This window comes from Haliotis rubra, unplaced genomic scaffold (assembly GCF_003918875.1).
Source record: "Haliotis rubra isolate DU_JTF1 unplaced genomic scaffold, ASM391887v1 Scf528, whole genome shotgun sequence".
In the NCBI taxonomy this organism is placed as follows: domain Eukaryota; kingdom Metazoa; phylum Mollusca; class Gastropoda; order Lepetellida; family Haliotidae; genus Haliotis; species Haliotis rubra.
This window is the reverse complement of record NW_025767222.1, coordinates 531,155-548,466: the sequence shown is the minus strand read 5'-3', so window position 1 is coordinate 548,466 and position 17,312 is coordinate 531,155. Positions and strand designations below refer to the sequence as shown.

General features: G+C 40.8%; 1 protein-coding gene across 1 annotated transcript in view; it reads left to right on the top strand.

Annotated features, from left to right (window-relative positions):
• The first annotated feature begins 3,264 nt into the window (after positions 1 to 3,264).
• Positions 3,265 to 17,312, top strand: part of LOC124252873 (CD109 antigen-like) — a 43,225-nt gene continuing 29,177 nt past the window's right edge. The window contains exons 1-9 of the mRNA XM_046686546.1: positions 3,265 to 3,317; positions 6,048 to 6,202; positions 9,107 to 9,114; positions 11,331 to 11,484; positions 12,741 to 12,811; positions 13,071 to 13,196; positions 13,745 to 13,784; positions 14,494 to 14,578; positions 15,483 to 15,603. Of these exons, the coding sequence (XP_046542502.1) occupies positions 3,265 to 3,317; positions 6,048 to 6,202; positions 9,107 to 9,114; positions 11,331 to 11,484; positions 12,741 to 12,811; positions 13,071 to 13,196; positions 13,745 to 13,784; positions 14,494 to 14,578; positions 15,483 to 15,603 (813 nt within the window). The remainder of the gene's footprint in view (positions 3,318 to 6,047; positions 6,203 to 9,106; positions 9,115 to 11,330; positions 11,485 to 12,740; positions 12,812 to 13,070; positions 13,197 to 13,744; positions 13,785 to 14,493; positions 14,579 to 15,482; positions 15,604 to 17,312) is intronic.

Here is a 17,312-nt window from a genome sequence, read left to right as displayed (position 1 = left end):
TTAGCTTTGTGCGTGTCAACGTGCTGTAGGAGTGACGCAGGTCGTAGACGATTAGGGTAAACCCACGGTCACTGATGCAATTCTACCAAACGCCGATAAGTATAACAGACATTTAATAGACAGCCCTTATTGTTCTTGTGGACATCAGAGTGAAAACGCCCTGCACTATTTCCTCACTTGCCGTAACTATACTCGGATAAGACTTAATATGTATTTTTACACTACCGGTTATAACCTGGATACTATTCTTAAGGGAAACAAAGAACTTACTCCATGTGTAAACCAGAAAATAGTTGAATCCGTCCAAGATTATATAACAAAGACACAACGCTTTAAATTTTCTCAGGAAAATAATTAAATTTACTCAACAACCTTCTCATGATTGACTTATATTTCTACAATGGCTTGTGAGACACACACAACTGTAACTGTTACTCTCTAACTTATGACTACTTAGAGAATAGTTGTATTTCATGTAATCAATGTATATATATATATATATGTGTGTATGTGTGTGTGTATATATGTGTGTATGTATATATATATGTGTGTGTATGTATGTATATATATATATATATATATATGAATATATATATATTGAAAATATTATATTAATGCAATGGTCAGTATCGATGACGTCAAATCCTCGAATTTCATGTTGTATTATATGTTGCATGGGAGCGGTGTTAATATAAGCAGTAATGCTTGTTCACCAATCCCAGTTCATCTTCATGAATAAAAATATGTTTAAATCAATTCTACCAAATCAGTTCGAGTGTAAGACGGGGCGGTGGGGTAGCCTAGTTGTTAAAGCGTTCGGTCGTCACGCTGAAGACCCGGGTTCGATTCCCCACATGGGTACAATATGTAAAGCCCATTTCTGGTGTCCCCCGCCGCGATGTTGCGGGAATATTGCTAAAAGCGGCGTATAATCATACTCACTCACTCACTCGAGTGTAAGATTCGACCCCATGAGCAAAGTACTTGACTCACCTAACAGAGCACACAAATGGCGCAGAATTTCACATTTCACGCGTCCAGGAAAATCCTATTGTAAAGAGTCTGTGAAACCACGTTATGTTTTGAATAGATCTTTCAGTAATGGTTAACACCTGGAACTGGCAACACATCTTCCCATCCGAACATAGCTTGTAACTGTTCTGATACTGCAGAAACAATGAAACATCTTGAAGGAATTGCTCTTTGTTCGTCCTCAATAATATTCCAGCTGTGACATAATACAAGTGAGTGAGTGAGTTTAGTTTTACGCCGCACAGAGCGGGAGATAATACCAAGACCTTGGGTTGTTTTTTAATGTTCCATAACAGAAGAGCGTTGTTGGTCAGTTCCATACACTTTTGGATCATTCAGAAATATCCCAGCTATATGGCGGCGGTCTGTAAATAATCGAGTCTGGACCAGACAACCCAGTGATCAACAGCATGAGCATCGATCTGCGCAATTGGGAACCGATGACATGTGTCAACCAAGTCAGCGAGCCTGACCACCCGATCCCGTTAGTCGCCTGTTGTGACAAGAATGGGTTGCTGAAGACCTATTGTACCCCGGATCTTCACGGGTCTTCCCCACTCATGACATGATTCAGACAGTTTGAACTAACGTGCATGGTTATTATGAGTGAATGAGTTTAGTTTCAGGTCAATTATAACCCGGGCCTTCACGTGTCAGTGTCTATATGATCGAACGTTCACAATTGGTAATGTGTCGACTCGGCCACTCAAGAACCGTATTGCCATGAAAAAGTGTTAAGTTATTGTACATGAAATCGACGTATATCCAGTTGTTATGATGGTTATGTGGTTGGAGTTTTAATCAGCACCCAAAGTCGTCAGCTTCACGAAGTGTTAAACAGCCCGAAGCAACCTTACACTTGACTTTCGCTGTCATTCGAAGAATATGAATACAGTGGGATGTCAAAATAAGGTAATCGTCTCGTGGTATGATCAGACACGATTCATGAAGAAATTTGTAAATAATAAGAGGGTTTTGTGCCAAAATAATTTCTGATACACGTTGATGTCAATTTATATATTTCAGAAAGGATAAAATCTGAAATATGTGATGCGTTTTAGCTGTTAAAACAAGGACACGGTCAGTGAATATAAACTCTATGGTCCATTATAATCCAAATGTATAGGTAAATCGAAGCGACACAACCCTTTCCACATTCATAAGAAATCTCTGCCAAAGGCAGAATCGATTGTAAAACCTGTTGGCGATTTGTATATTTATATTGCATGTACATGCACATTAGTGCATTGCTTTGTAAAACAGTTTAACCATTTTCAAAAATTATGTCGTGAGAAATGTAGCTTCAGTTGAATTAGTGGGGGAATTACCTCAGCAGAGAAAGCTTAACGACATTGTTGTTATCTCGCGGTCTGTGTGCCCAGTCATCTAAGGAAACATAGTCAAAAACACTTGATATATGATCCTTGATCTTGTTATTTCTCTGTTTGGACACCTTATAAGCTCACCCGCTTTGGCACCGGATGAGCTGTAGGGTTGACTTTCTAAGGTGAGAAGCTTTGGGTAAAATGGCCAAATAGCATTTTCTCCATAACCTACCCTTTACATTTTAAACACTTGAAAGTACCGTGCACTATTTTTACGGAAGGTTGTGCCACATAAATATGACCACCTACTTAGACCCCAGTCTTTATGATGTCACGATTTGGGTATTAGCATAAAATGTCAGAGTGTTCCAACCTCTTATTCTTACATGACTATATAGTAAATCAATTTTATTTGATTGAAATTCAGTTACTGTGAAATGTGGGCTCAGCATGAATGTTTGTTTAATGAAAAAAATGTTTGCTATTTCTGAATTGAAATCATTTCGCAAAATTGAGCCATTGAGATTATGACAGCAATTCCTTTTATAGGACATTAAATTTAATTGATATTGCGTTTTCAATTGATGACATGTTATATAATTGCAGTTGTCTCATTCAGTAGAACAGTCACCAAATGTATTGCACATCTTGGACATGACAGAATATATTGAAGGAACATATTGCTATTCAATAAACGGTTTAACGAGACCAAGGAATGAATTCTGTCAATGACAATCGCGATATAACATCTAGTAACATCAGGCGTGGCAATGAAATAGACACAGTCGTTTACAGTATTGATTGTCAAATGTCGATCTGAACATTTCAATTCATCAAACAACAAATTATAATATCAGGTACATTTGAAACTGAAATTCACTTCTCATTTTGTTTTTGGGTAGCCACGATGCTGCAGCTCCTCGTTGTAGTATCCCTCTTGGGGGCCACGTTAGGAAAAGAGTAAGTATAAGTTGTTTTAAAAATCGGTTTCATTTTATTTACCACAAACATAAAAATGTAATTTCGTTACCATGACTGATAATGAATTCCAATGTATAAGCTATGTATAGTGACGTTGGGCAATATGCACCAGCATTAGGGTTTTGTATTGTGAGTTATCACTTTGGTGAAACTACCGAGCTCGAAGAATGGTGTTGATAAACCTAGTGGTACTATCATGATGAACTAGAACTCGAACCCACGATCAAATTACCAAGGGATGCAACTCTACACAGCTAATTGCCGTGCCACCTAAGCCCTTCTTGTATTGTGACGTGCAGTAGCCATAATCTGAAACATATAATATTATGCTTTTTCACAATGTCCAGTATTACAATGTTATCAGTATTATATAAATAATACAGGGAGACCAGAACGGGTGGCTTAGAAGTCTACGTCTCCCTGTGCTGAGTTATCTCCCTTCGGTGTTCGAATCCCAGATTCATCAAGATTATATGTACATAAACTCTGTCAAAAAAGAAACGCAACCCCTGTCCTCAGATATGAAAAATTCGTTTGAATGAAGTTATTGCTTCCAAACTAAATTTTATTCGAATGTATTGAAATGATACACGTAATTAATGAAGATTACCATCCAAACAACTGCATTTGTACGCATAAGTGTATTTGATTGCTTATTCCGTCACAACGCATGAAATGACCCTCATGGTGACTTCGCACAAAAAAAAACACATGCAAATCATGAAAATGGCAGTTAATGTAGGGGTGTATAAAAGCCCATGTGCTTCCGTATTATATTCATTCATTTGTCGCCGAAAAGCTGTGTTAAAAATGCCACGATTGAGTGCTGCCGACCGAAATATCGCCATTGGTCGTGTTCAAGCCGGAGAAAGTTTTGGAACTGTTGCACGGCACCGAAATGTTCACAAAACAACGATATCCCGACTTTGGCGCCGCTACAACAACTTCAATTTGACCAACGATCGCCCGAGAAGTGGAAGGCCAAGAATCACGACCCCCCCTTCAAGATCGGTACATCCGGGTCCATCACCTGCGTAATCGGCATGCCCTACCAACCGTGACTGCCACACAAATACCAGGTTTGAGGAGAGTGTCAGCTCAAACGATTAGGAACCGTCTGAAAGAAGCGGGTTTACGTGCCTGTAGACCAGTTGTTGGACCTGTACTACGCCCCCTACATCGACGCCGACGACTCAGGTGGTGCAACAACGTAAGGATACGGACTTTACAAAACTGGAGGCGAATCTGGTTTTCTGATGAATCACGTTTTCTTTTGCAACGTCACGACGGAAGACAGCGTCTGTATAGGAGACGTCATAAACGTTTTGCGCCCATCTGCGTCCGACAGGTGGACAGATTTGGCGGAGAAAGCGTCATGGTTTGGGGAACCATCTCATACAACCAGAAATCAGACTTGGTGATCGTTCCAGGGAACCTGACAGCCCAACGTTACATCAACCACGTGTTAGAGCTTCACCTTCTCCCGATTATTGACCAACAGACACAGATTTTTCAACGGGACAACGCCCGGCCTCATACTGCACGTGCAACAATGAACTTTCTGCAGAATTCCAACGTCAATGTCTTGCCATGACCCTCTAAATCACCAGACCTCAACCCTATTGAACACCCGTGGGATACTCTGGATCGACGCGTACGTCAACGTCAGCCGCCGCCACAGACGCTGCAACAGCTCGCCGTTGCACTGCAGGAGGAGTGGAGAGCCATTCCCCAGGAAAGAATCCGGCGTCTTATCCGTTCTTGTCCAAGGAGATGCCGTGCAGTGATTGCAGCGCGTGGTGCTCATACGAGATACTGAGAAAGACGCCCCCCCCTGGTGACAAACTGGTGTCTGTGAGATGACTTTTGAAATGACAATTTTAAACATGCCCATCTGGGTTATTATTCTGCCAAATTTCAGACTTCTGTCTTAAATAATAAAAATGCCGTGTCGTCCTAAAACTTCAGATCAAAATCTCTAAAATACAGGGGTTGCGTTTCTTTTTTGACAGAGTTTAGTATTAGGAGAACCATAAGTGTTAAATCTTAGGCTTGCACCACAAGGGCTTTCCTTCGCAGAAAGCGGATACAATGTGATTTTACTGAAATGCTCATCTCAGATAGTAAACATACTGACTAAAAATCTTTAAAACCGAGTTCACCCATACAAAACAAACTCACTCAAAATATAAGCATGTTATTAATCCTACAGTAACGCTTCTTTCTTGATTAATGGCGTTACTTCTCCTTGGGCTCGCTTAGCAGGTGGTGTACTCGTGACAGACATCTTGTGATGAAAACTCATGACGGTTGTAAACATTTTATACAGCTTGCTCTTCTGTTATTTCTTGATTAAATCGTCTCAATTAATTACCCTGTGTTCCTAATTAACAAGTGTGTGATGTTCACCGACGTCGGTGTCAAGCATCCAGTAAGGCACACGCTAATCACCACTCACGTGTGATTGTCGGATTAACGAATGATTTTACAATGTAATTACAATAATCAGTTGCTAGATTGCTGTGTCGGAGTCGGAATGCGAGAATGTCGGATTAACGAGAGTAATTATCACTGTTTTAAATGGTTCCATAATTTCTTTCCGGATTAACGTGATTGTCGAATAAATGAGTGTCGGATTAACGAGAGCTGACTGTATATAGTTTATACATGTGTCGTCCAAGTATACATCATGTGGCATTTCTGTTCCAGTTCCTACGTCATACTGTCCCCGACATCCGTTAGACCGGGTATGGATTTTAATATCAGTGTCAACATCCTCAAAGCGCCCTCTAACGTCAATGTCACCGCAACGGTCTATAACGGGGTACAATCCATCGCTTCTACAAGTGTAGATCTACCACAAGGTAGGTAACCTTTCAGAATAACCATACTTGGTGGTGTGTGGTCCTGTGCATAGGGCTCAGGTCACAAAATCAGTTGAAGTGAAGCAACGCTGGGCGCGGAGAGGTTTTCGGTGGGTGACCGTGTTATGCAGCCTGTCTCCTCAGTTTCTAGGACTTCAGACCTGCCTCACAACGAAGCACGTGTGATGCATGTTGTCTCACCTTAGGTTTTGTTTGTTCAAGATTGCCTCTGTTCACCCAGCAGTAAATGGGTACCCGGTGGGATAAGTCGTGTGACTATTAGCTTCTAGCGCCACACTGGCAACTTGGCTTATCCGGGGTAATAATGAACTGTGACTTGTCTGCGCTTAGAGCATGTCGCTCAGTGATGTGGATGAGGCGCTATCAATTACTCTTATTATTATGTTCTACCAATTAAAGATGAAAATGCAGCAGAGAGGGTTCGGGTGATCCTGGCACAGTCCGACTTTTAAGGCTCATCATCAGCTCAGGGCCCTCGCCCCCTCTACACGCAGCCCAGACAGCAAATGGGAAGTCTCCATGGAAACGCTGCCTAGTCGAACCCACCAAGAACTTTCCGGAGAATATGAAGACTCTCCAACACTGTAGCCTTCTGCATTACCCAGGGAGTGAGAAGGGCTGTGCTCCCGGTGGAGAACCCGGGCACTCTCCTGATCTGCGCCAAGAGATCAGGCGGTACCAAACCAAGGGCACCGATAACAATGGGGTGCCTGACGACAGTGTACTTGGGATGCAAGCGAGACATTTCAAAGGCGAGGTCCGCATATTTATCATGCTTTTCCTGAATCTTGCCAATCACATTGCTGTCAAAAGGGACAGAAAATTCAATGATATAAATACATTCATTGGCTTTATCAAAAAGGACAAGATCAGGTTTGTTGGCAGGAATTCTTCTGAGGCTGTATATGGGCCCATTCCACAGAAGTTTGAAAGCATCATTTTCCATAACGCCCTGGACATGTTCAGGGTCGGACCATGGATGGACCGCGGAGTCAAAGCCACAGACATGGCAGAGACGGTAGTAAAAGCAAAGAGCCATGCCATCATGTCATTTAAGATATGCTGTTTGTGCCAATGAAGGGCATCCACTGACAAGGTGTTGGACACTCTCTGTAAATTCATTACATAGTCGACATTTCATATTGATATTTTCTTTAACAATCACATTTTGGCGATTGCGAGTGGGAACTGACTGGTCTTGAGCAGCAAGAAGGAAGCCCTCAGTTTCACAGTTATGACCAGCTGACTTCATCCAGGCGAAGGAGTCGGTGGGATTGCTATTCTGTTACACACACTGCATGTACACACGATGCAATGGCTTCTCAGAAAGCTTCTCCACAAAAGACCGACTCTGGGCAGACTTGGTGAAGGACTTCACCTGGTTTACTCCCATCGCTGTACCGTCCAGCAGTACAACGCCATCAACAAAATCAACCTGAAATTTTAGATTCTGTCCAATAACTTTGGCACGCTTAAAATAGCTGTGGAATTGCTTGCTTTCATCATGAGTCTTGACATGCATCACCAGAGGATCATCCGACAAATAAATATGTGCAAAAAGTACACACAAAAAAACTATCATGAAGAGCCTCCACATTCATCAAACCCCGACCTCCAGAATTGATTGGCATATATAAACGATTAAGAGAGGAACGAGGGAAGTGGGCTCTGTTAGCAGACATGATCCTTCTGGTCAGGCGGTCAAGACTGGATGTCCTGTTTTGTCCAATCATCTACTCCAAAGGAATAGGAGAGGACTGGCACAGCAAAGGTATTGGTGGCTTTGATCTTGTTTCGAGCATTTAGCTCTGAGCTCCAGATTTTTTTTATGCGAGATTTGTACTCGGCCCGAAGTTTTTCTTGAATCTGGGCATTCTGGAGCTTGTCTCGAACTTGCACTCCAAGATAGGTGTAGGCCGGATCTTATACAAGATGCTCAATAACTCCTCCCCTTGTAACTTGACCAATCCATCATTAACTACCTTGCCACGTTTCAGATGAAGAGTATTACATTTGTCAAGCCCAAATGTCATGCCAATATCATTAGAAAAGGACTCGACAAGGAGAACCTGTTCGTTAAAATTGGTATCTCCTTTCGCAAGGAGCTCAATATCATCCATATAAAGGAGATGAGTAAGCGGTGTTGTGGATCTGTGCTGAGGAGGTCCGGGATGGTAACCCTCCTCTCTATTCAGCAGAAAGCTCAAAGGATTTAGAGACAAATAAAAAAGTAAAGGACTAAAAGAGTCCCCCTGGAAAATTCCCCTTCTGACTGGAATAGATTCCGAAGTCTGCACCTGCCCTTGCTAGTACATCTCAAGTTGAGTCGACCAGCAACTCATTAAAGACTTGAGTAAATCAAGTAGTCGCTCCGGGAGGTCAATACAACAAAGAGACTTCAGAATCCATTCATGAGGGACAGAGTCGTCTGCTTTTTGGTATTCAATTCAGCACATAGAGAGGTTGCGGTGATATGTTTTAGCCTCTTCCAAAATCATTTTATGTACAAGAAGTTGATCCTTGCACCCCCAACATCTCTTTCTTGCTCTCTTCTGCTCTCTGTAAACTATATCATTAGCAGAGCAGTATGATGACACAAAGTTTGTCAAACACTCTGTGAATAATTTGTATTGTGTATTTAAACATGTGATAGGGCGGAAGTTTTGGGATCAGTCAAGTCTCCTTTCTTAGGAAGGAGTATTGTGCGACCTTTGCAGAACCATGGAGGAACATCACCTGTGTTCACCAGAAAACTGAAACAGTGAAGTAATGGTGTTTGGACACAGGGAAATAGTTTCCAGTACCGGTTTCGAATGCCATCAGGCCCTGGAGCTGTATTAGATTTTTATTAGATGTATATGACTCCTTTATAACTCTCTTCAGGAAATCTGGTGAGATGTAACAGACAAACGACCTAGTTACTTTCTCATGCATTGCATGGTCATAATCACGGACCCATGGTGCCTCAAGGTTACAGTCGCCGGGTATAGACCACAACTGTTTCCAGAACCTCTCATTGGCATCCACGAGAGGCCGCTTATCATGCTCACCATCACCATTTGTTTTAAGTTGCCTGTAGAAGTGTTTTTCATTATTTCTAAAAAGTTTATTTTGTTTGATGAATATATTTTTCTTTTCCCATCGGGAATTGGCAATTTGGAGAAGTATCTGTTCTTTGGTTGTCTTGTACTGTAATTTTAATTTTCTCCAAATTGACTTTTGACGTTTTGACATTGGACTCCCTGATGATCTTAACTTCAAGCAAAGCTCTATCCAGGAAATGTATTTTCTATTTTCTGTTAGTTTCACTTGAAACCGGTTTTTCTTTGGTGTATTGTTCTTAGTATTGGATGTGTTTTTTTTGGAAACTGTGTGAAGTTCCTCCAAGGTTCGAGCGGCAGCATAGACACAACAATTCACTTAATGTAACGAACAGTCCGCAGAGAGTTTCATAGAAATAATGTCATTTAATAAATTAATTTAATTCTTCAGAAAATATTCAGTTGTTTGTTTAATTGGCCTCCGTTTTTCTAAAGGTAAATCAGATATCTCATCAAAAATAGAATAAAACAAAATATTATTATTATTAACATTCCAACTGTATTCTAATGTACCATAACATATGCAGTGTTATTTCTTGATTCCCAAACTGAAATTGAAAGTTATACGGCAATCAGCTTGCTAAAGAACTCGATGTGAAACCAACAAAAAACAATGCAATTTGAAATAATTAACAATTAAAGATTAACTAAGTAAACAAATTAACACAAATAACCACAAAGGTATCACTGTAGCAGTACAAATTAAAATTCAGTGAAATACAAAACTAGTGATAGTAACAATAATTCAAGAGTTAATTTATGAAATAATATTCACCTCAATAGCATTAATTTGTGATTTGATTTATGAAATAATATTCACCTCAATAGCAATAATTTAAGATTTGATTTATAAAATAATATTCACCTCAGTAGCAAGAACTTAAGAGTTAATTTATGAAATAATATTCACCTCAATAGCATTAATTTATGATTTGATTTATGAAATAATATTCACCTCAATAGCAATAATTTAAGATTTAATTTATGAAATAATATTCACCTCAATAGCAATGATTTAAGAGTTAATTTATGAAATAATATTCATCTCACTGCAACAACGGTAAGAAGTTTCAAATGAAAGTAAGCTTGTAACTTGAGATGTAATGGAAGATGCAAGCTGCTCCTCTTATATTTATCAAATGAAGAGTAGAAACCAGAAAATAAGGTTTGGTTAGGGTTGCTGGTCTGAAATTTGTAACTTGAAGATGTAATAGGGAAGATGTAGAAACAAGTAAAAATACAAGTTGTAATGTTTTAACATTCATATATTCATTTATTTTAATCAATATTTTACAGGTGAGGCCCAAAGTATAACCATCAAGGTGAATAGAACCATTTTATACATTATATCCTTTTATATGTTTTGTTGCTTTTCTTGGGACTTGCAGACAAAGAGGCCTATGACGAACGGTCGTTCTCTTACACAGCATCAGTCCAATGGAACCAACTGCCAGAACATCTGAAATCAAGTTTTAAAATTCTACCCAAGACCCATTGCTTCCGCGTGGCATACCTCTAAAACTCTTTCCTACCTACTTCAAAACGCTTTGAGCATGACATTGAACGTGGATATAGACTTTATTTAAATATATTTTTATTATATGTGTGTACAGATAGTGTTATTCATTATCAATAAATGCCTATCTTGGAAATTGAGAATCAGGGACCAGGGTGATTTAGTCATTGTACCCCGACGGTGTGGATCACTGCCAGCTGTCATCGTATCCCAATTGCGTAGATTGATGATCATGCTGTTGATTATTGGATTGTCTGGTCTAAACTCTATTTTGTACAAACCGTTGCCATAGTTAAAATATTGCTAAGCGCAGCGTTAAACAACAAATACACAAAACTTGGAAATTGCTGTTTGTTTTGCTAGGGGTTCGCGTCCATCGATATCACTTTATTGATTGGTTTGGTAGGACATTACTTGATGTAGATATAGACATATATTGTGGAAACGCTGTTTGAAAATTGGTACCACAGCTGCTTTCTGACATGATCAGATACCCAACGACATTCCCAGAGGAAGCTACAGGCTGAAAGTGGCAGGAAAGGGTGGTTTGACCTTCGGAGGCGTGACGTGGCTGACCTACAAGAGCAAGAGCATGTCCATGTTCATCCAGACAGACAAGGCCACGTACAAGCCAGGTCAAATAGGTCAGTCAACGAAACAGACAATGCTGTGGGTCCTACTATTAAACGTCCGACAGAGGCCTGGGAGTCCGAGGATTACATAATGCATCTTAGTGCGTTAAAACAAATTGAAGCTTACTTGGAACCAGTGCCGTAAAGCCGGGGGCCATAGCTGCTTTCTGTATGGTTTACGTCGTCTTCTTGTTAATGATTTCATCGGTCTGTTATACTTTGTGATGGATTTTTCTGATGACAGTTACCATTGGTTATTTCGGGGCTTACACTGTCTCATTTTCTAGCGCGTTTTGTGGTCCCATTCGGGATTAGAGCCCATTTAATCACCAGCAGAAAAATTCACCGATCTAATCAACCAAGGGACCACAAAATGGAAGATCAAATACTTTGTGTACCCCTCTGGCAAGTGTAAATTTCTATAAGACTCCCAATGTTACGCTGTCTCAATTAAAACAGATTTTAGTACGTTTTTGGTTTGAGTCTCCTACGGGAATCGGACCACCCTTTAGGAGTGAGGCACCTAATCTGCTTTTGTAGGTAGAAAGATGACAGTGTAAATAGTTTCTATGCCTATAAGAAATGTAGTCAGAGGAATCAGGAACACTTGTTAAAACATGGTCTTCTACTTCTATTTGAATCAGTTCGATCTGATAACAGTCAGTCTGAAGAACTTAAATATTTTCTGATAGATATGTGCTTCGTCTTGCACGACAAAATGAAAAATATATTCCGAAACACAAACAAAATTACCGTTTACAATAAGCACGGTTGATAACCGAAACAGGCTGCTCATTACTCTCCGGACGTTCCCTGAACTTTCTGGACGTTCCCAGGAGTTCCCGGAAGTTCCCGGATCCTCCAACACGTTGTTCTTCCCCAAAACGTTAAACGGTGCGTTGGGGTAGCCTAGTGGTTAAACGTTCGTTCGACACGCCGAAGAATCGTGTTCGATTCCCACATGGGTACAAAGTGCGAAGCCCAATACTGGTGTCCCCTGCCGCAGGAATATTGCTAAAAGCAGCGTAAAACCAAACTCACTCACTGAAAACTGATTTCTTATATAGGCCGGGTTTTCCGTCATTATAACAGTTTTTTGCAGTTTTTTTTCAAAGAGAAATAGTTAGTGACACAAGACACAAACTGCACGGTTAAAATGCGAGTACATAATATCGGTACCAGTTCGTAGGTTCAGGTTCGTAAATGGTGCCAAATCTTTAATTACTATTTTGTGTTGCATCTTAATTTAATTGTTTCGGTAATTTCAGTACATTTCCGGGCCTTTGCCGTGTTCCCCGACATGAAGCTGTACACCGGCGCCATGGACATCGACATCGTAGTGAGTAACATCTACAGCTCTGCGACTTTATTTATTTTAAAATTTAGCACACAAAGTTTAAATAACTGTTGACAGTAGACAATGTGCCAATACACGATACTACGTAGGACATAGATTTTAAAATGTATAATAATAAACAATAAATAACAACATTATAAATAACAAATTTATAGAAATTCACATCTAGTCTCTGATAATATCTCGGAAACCCTCCATCGTTTTCGTAAGTACACACAGCATGTTTCTGCAATGGTTTTAGGACCCGAACTCCAACAAAATCAAGCAGTGGGTGGGGTTGAAGGGCGCTAGCGGCGTCATCACCAACTACCTTCCCATCTCCAGCCAACCTGTACTCGGTGACTGGAAGATCAAAGTCACCGCGGGTGTAAGTGTTGCATGTTATACGTAGATGACACTTCACTGATAGAGTGAGTGAGTGAGTATGGTTTTACGCCGCTTTTAGTAATATTCCGGCAATATCACGGCGGGGAACAATTGAGTAGGCTTAGCATATGTTTATGACAGGTGCCACTGGTGGGGCAGGATACGCTCTTACCTTTTCGCGAACATCTGATATCATCACTATTTCATAGTGATTCATAAACACATGTTGACAATCACTAGATTGTCCGGTCCAAACATCGTACATGCTGAAACAAATATATACTCATGATATAGTCACAATTGTACAATCGACCCTGCTTTTAGCAGAAAATTCTTACACATTGTACCCATGTGGGGAATCGAACCCGATGCTTCAGCGTGACGAGCGGACGCTTTAACCTTTAAGCTATCCCATGGCCCACTTCATACCCATAGAAGGCCTACATATATTCATTGTCCATATATGTACATGCCTTTGATGATGCATTTATTACATGATGTACATTGTATAGTCGTTAACCTTGTGATACGTTATGGATCTCATTACAGAAAACGACCGCAGAGAAAGTTTTTACCGTCGCTGAATACGGTGAGTTTCATGGAACAAGATATGTCGTCAATAGCAACCGATTGAACTATAGAGTGAGAGAATGAGTACAGTCTGTACTCCGCGTTTACAATATTCAGATATTTCTTGTCGGGGGAAAACATAATAAACTCTTGTGTGGAATCGAAGGCGGATGAAGAGCGTTACGAGTAAACGCTTTATTATTTTTTAATAAGGCCACATAACAATCAATGCGAGTGACTGACTATGCAAATACAAACGTGACACTCATATCAAAGAGGGATAGGGAGACCAGGCTCCGTCAATGGTTGCCAATGTTCTGTGATTCCTTGTAACTCCTACCCGTGAAGATCAGGGTTAGAATTGGTCTTCAGTAACCCATGCTTGTCGTAAGAGGCGACTAACTGGATCGGGTGGTCAGGCTCGCCAATTGCGTAGATCGATGCTCATGTTATTGATCACTGGATTGTCTGGTACAGACTCGATTATTTATAGACCGCCGTCAAATAGCTGGAATATTGCTGATACATCACTCACTCACTCACTCACTCACTCACTCACTCACTCACTCACTCCTGCTTCCAGCCACTGGTTTGCCTGGTCCAGACTGGATTGTATTCCAGTCGCGGTGGATTGAATATTGCAGAAATGCGGCGTAAAATGTTATTCACCCAATGATGATTAATTTGTCATTGTATATGATCATTACTAAAAGCTATCCGTTTTTCAGTTTTGCCTAAATTCGAAGTAACAGTTGAACTGCCATCATATGTACTTACCACTGACGATGACATCACGGCCACAGTGAAAGCCACGTAAGTGAAGGGTGTGCTAGTATTGATATATTACAGGATCTTATGGATTCAAACTGGAGAAATGTTACATACAGCAGATACCAGTTGATCTTATCAGCCAATTAGATTTTTTTGTGATGGTAAACCACAATCACCCTGTTTCCAAATATGTCATGAATGCCTGCACGTCACTTCCGGTTAACTGCATGGGTACCCAACGCAATGGGTAATTTGGTGCACTAACACCCACGCCACACCTGGATCGAGATCAGCTGACTCTCACCACTGACGGGGTTTGCTGTGGACAACCAATATGAGGATTCCGAGTTTCCAGCAAAACTACCCCATTCGGGACCACGCCTACAATGTGTCTCCATGAGTGAGTGAGTGAGTTTAGTTTTAAGTCGCTATTAGCAATATTCAAGCAATACCACGGCGGGAGACACCAGAAATGGGCGCCACACATTGTACCCATGTGGGTAATCGAACCCGGGTTTTCGGCGTGGCGAGCGAACTCTTTAACCACTAGGCTACCCCACCGCTCGGTATCTCCATAATATCATTGCCAACTTTAAGAGACTATTGTCACAAAGAGGAGTCTGGATGGGAACTGCTTAGTAGCAGTGTATTCTGGTCGAATAAACAAGGTGACGGGATCGGAAGGTCAGGTGCGGGCCTGGTCTGTACCTAGACAGTGTGAATCGCTGCTGTATAAATCACTGGATTGTCTGGCCCAAGCTCGAGTGTAAATGGACTAGAGATGAGGGAGACTGTAAACATTAAATACAAGGAACATTTCTGACCCACGGTACAAGTTTTGGTTACCTCACTAAATATTTCCCTACCTGTGTTCCGTCAAAATTATCCTCTGCGAAAAAGTTGAACAGGGTTTCATTCTTTGATTCACTGATAGCCACTTATTCAGGTACACCTATGGCAAGCCGGTGAAGGGAACAATCAACCTGGTGGCCAAGGTGGAACCGTACTATAGACCCTGGAATTATCATGGGGAGGAACCGAAGGTCATGAAGACAGTAGCCGTGAGTGTGTACTGATATATACGATGGGGGTGTGTGTACGTGCGTGTGTGTGTGCGTGCGTGTGTGTGAACTTTCAGAAAGAGCTTGTATAAAATTATGCTCATCGGTGCATCGTTGTCAAAATCGGAGATTTAGTCCTATTTAGATCCCTGTGTATTTTGTACCCGGCATATGGTTATAGCATTCATGGCAGTCCATAGGAATAGGAGTTGCTATTCCTCAGCCAGTTGCTGTACCCCAGGCAATGGGCGTCGAAGGACGTAGAACACATCAAATTGACTATATAACCTAACAAGCAACGATGTCAGCAGTTTCATTAGTAGCAATAGTAACAAACGGCATCAGTTAGAGTAAACGTCATCATAGTAGCATACGTAGTTGTAGACGTAGTCCACGTACCGGAGTTCAGAGCCTGCCTGGTAGAAGCAGCATCCACAATAGTCACAGTTGTAGCTGAAGTTCAACTCACCCCAAATTTGGCCATGCCACTTCATTCACTACCAAACGGATTTCCACTTGCAACATTGTTCCTTTTCACAAGAGTTTAATCTCTCGCATTTTTCGGGTTCATCTGGCGGTTTTCAGCCCCGTGGTTTGTTTAACAACTGCTCAATAAATTTTACAATAAACAATCAAAAATAAATAGAATACAACAACGAGATCTGCTTCCTATTCGCCACGCCGCACAACTTCGAAGTCGGTCAGTGTATTTTTACGCGATCAAACGAATCCGTCATAGTGTAAAGGTACAATAACAGTTTGTTAAAATAGTATTGTTATTGTTAGTGATATTTGTTTCTGTTAGATAATTTATTTATGTTATACTTATTAAAGCAGTTTCTACCCTAATGACGAATTTGTTGTTATATTTTAAGGAATGCTTTGAGAACTATTTCTTCAAGGGTTCAAATATCGCTTAGTATAGAAATACTGCAATACGGTCTTTAACAGAATGGCATTACAACATTTTACAGGCATTACAACACACCACTGAAAGTAATGATCATGTAGAAGTGGGTAAAAAAACGTTTGTGTAAAATTCAAAGTACGAAATGTCAGTTTGTGTGTTTGTACTGAAAAATGAACGATGTCCAAACGTTATTCAAACTTTCGTGTGAACTGGCTCAACTCTTGTGTGAACTCGCTCGTGCACTTTAGATTGTGCAACGCTTTGACATCGTTCATTTATAGTGCAAACACACAAACTGGCATTCAGTTTTAAATTGATGATCCGCCACTGGGCCTATCACCCGTAGCTGAAAATCAATTACATTCTTATAGCAGAAACGTATGAGCCATTTTTTAGAATATTTAGTTTAACAATTATTATATGTACTTTCACGGGTAAGAAGGTGGAAATTCACACGTCTATAGACAAAGAGTTCGCCAACACAACAGCCGGCTTTATTGTTGTGTTTCTGTTTACTTGAGTCAACAAAATGGTGTCAAAGTCAGTACTTTGTATGGTCACCATTGGGAGCAGTTTTGCTCGGCACCGTCTGAAGTCGAAGTCGCTCTTGCGGAATTCTTCCCTATTCTTCCTGCAATGCGATGGACAGGTGTTTTGACGTTGACGTACACGTCGATTGTGTTCATCCCATAGGTGTTCTATCGGGTTTAGATCTGGTGATCAGGAAGGCCATGGCAAGACACTGACGTTAGCATCTTCAAGGAAGCGGACCATGACGCGTGCTGTATTTGTAGTAGCGTTGTCA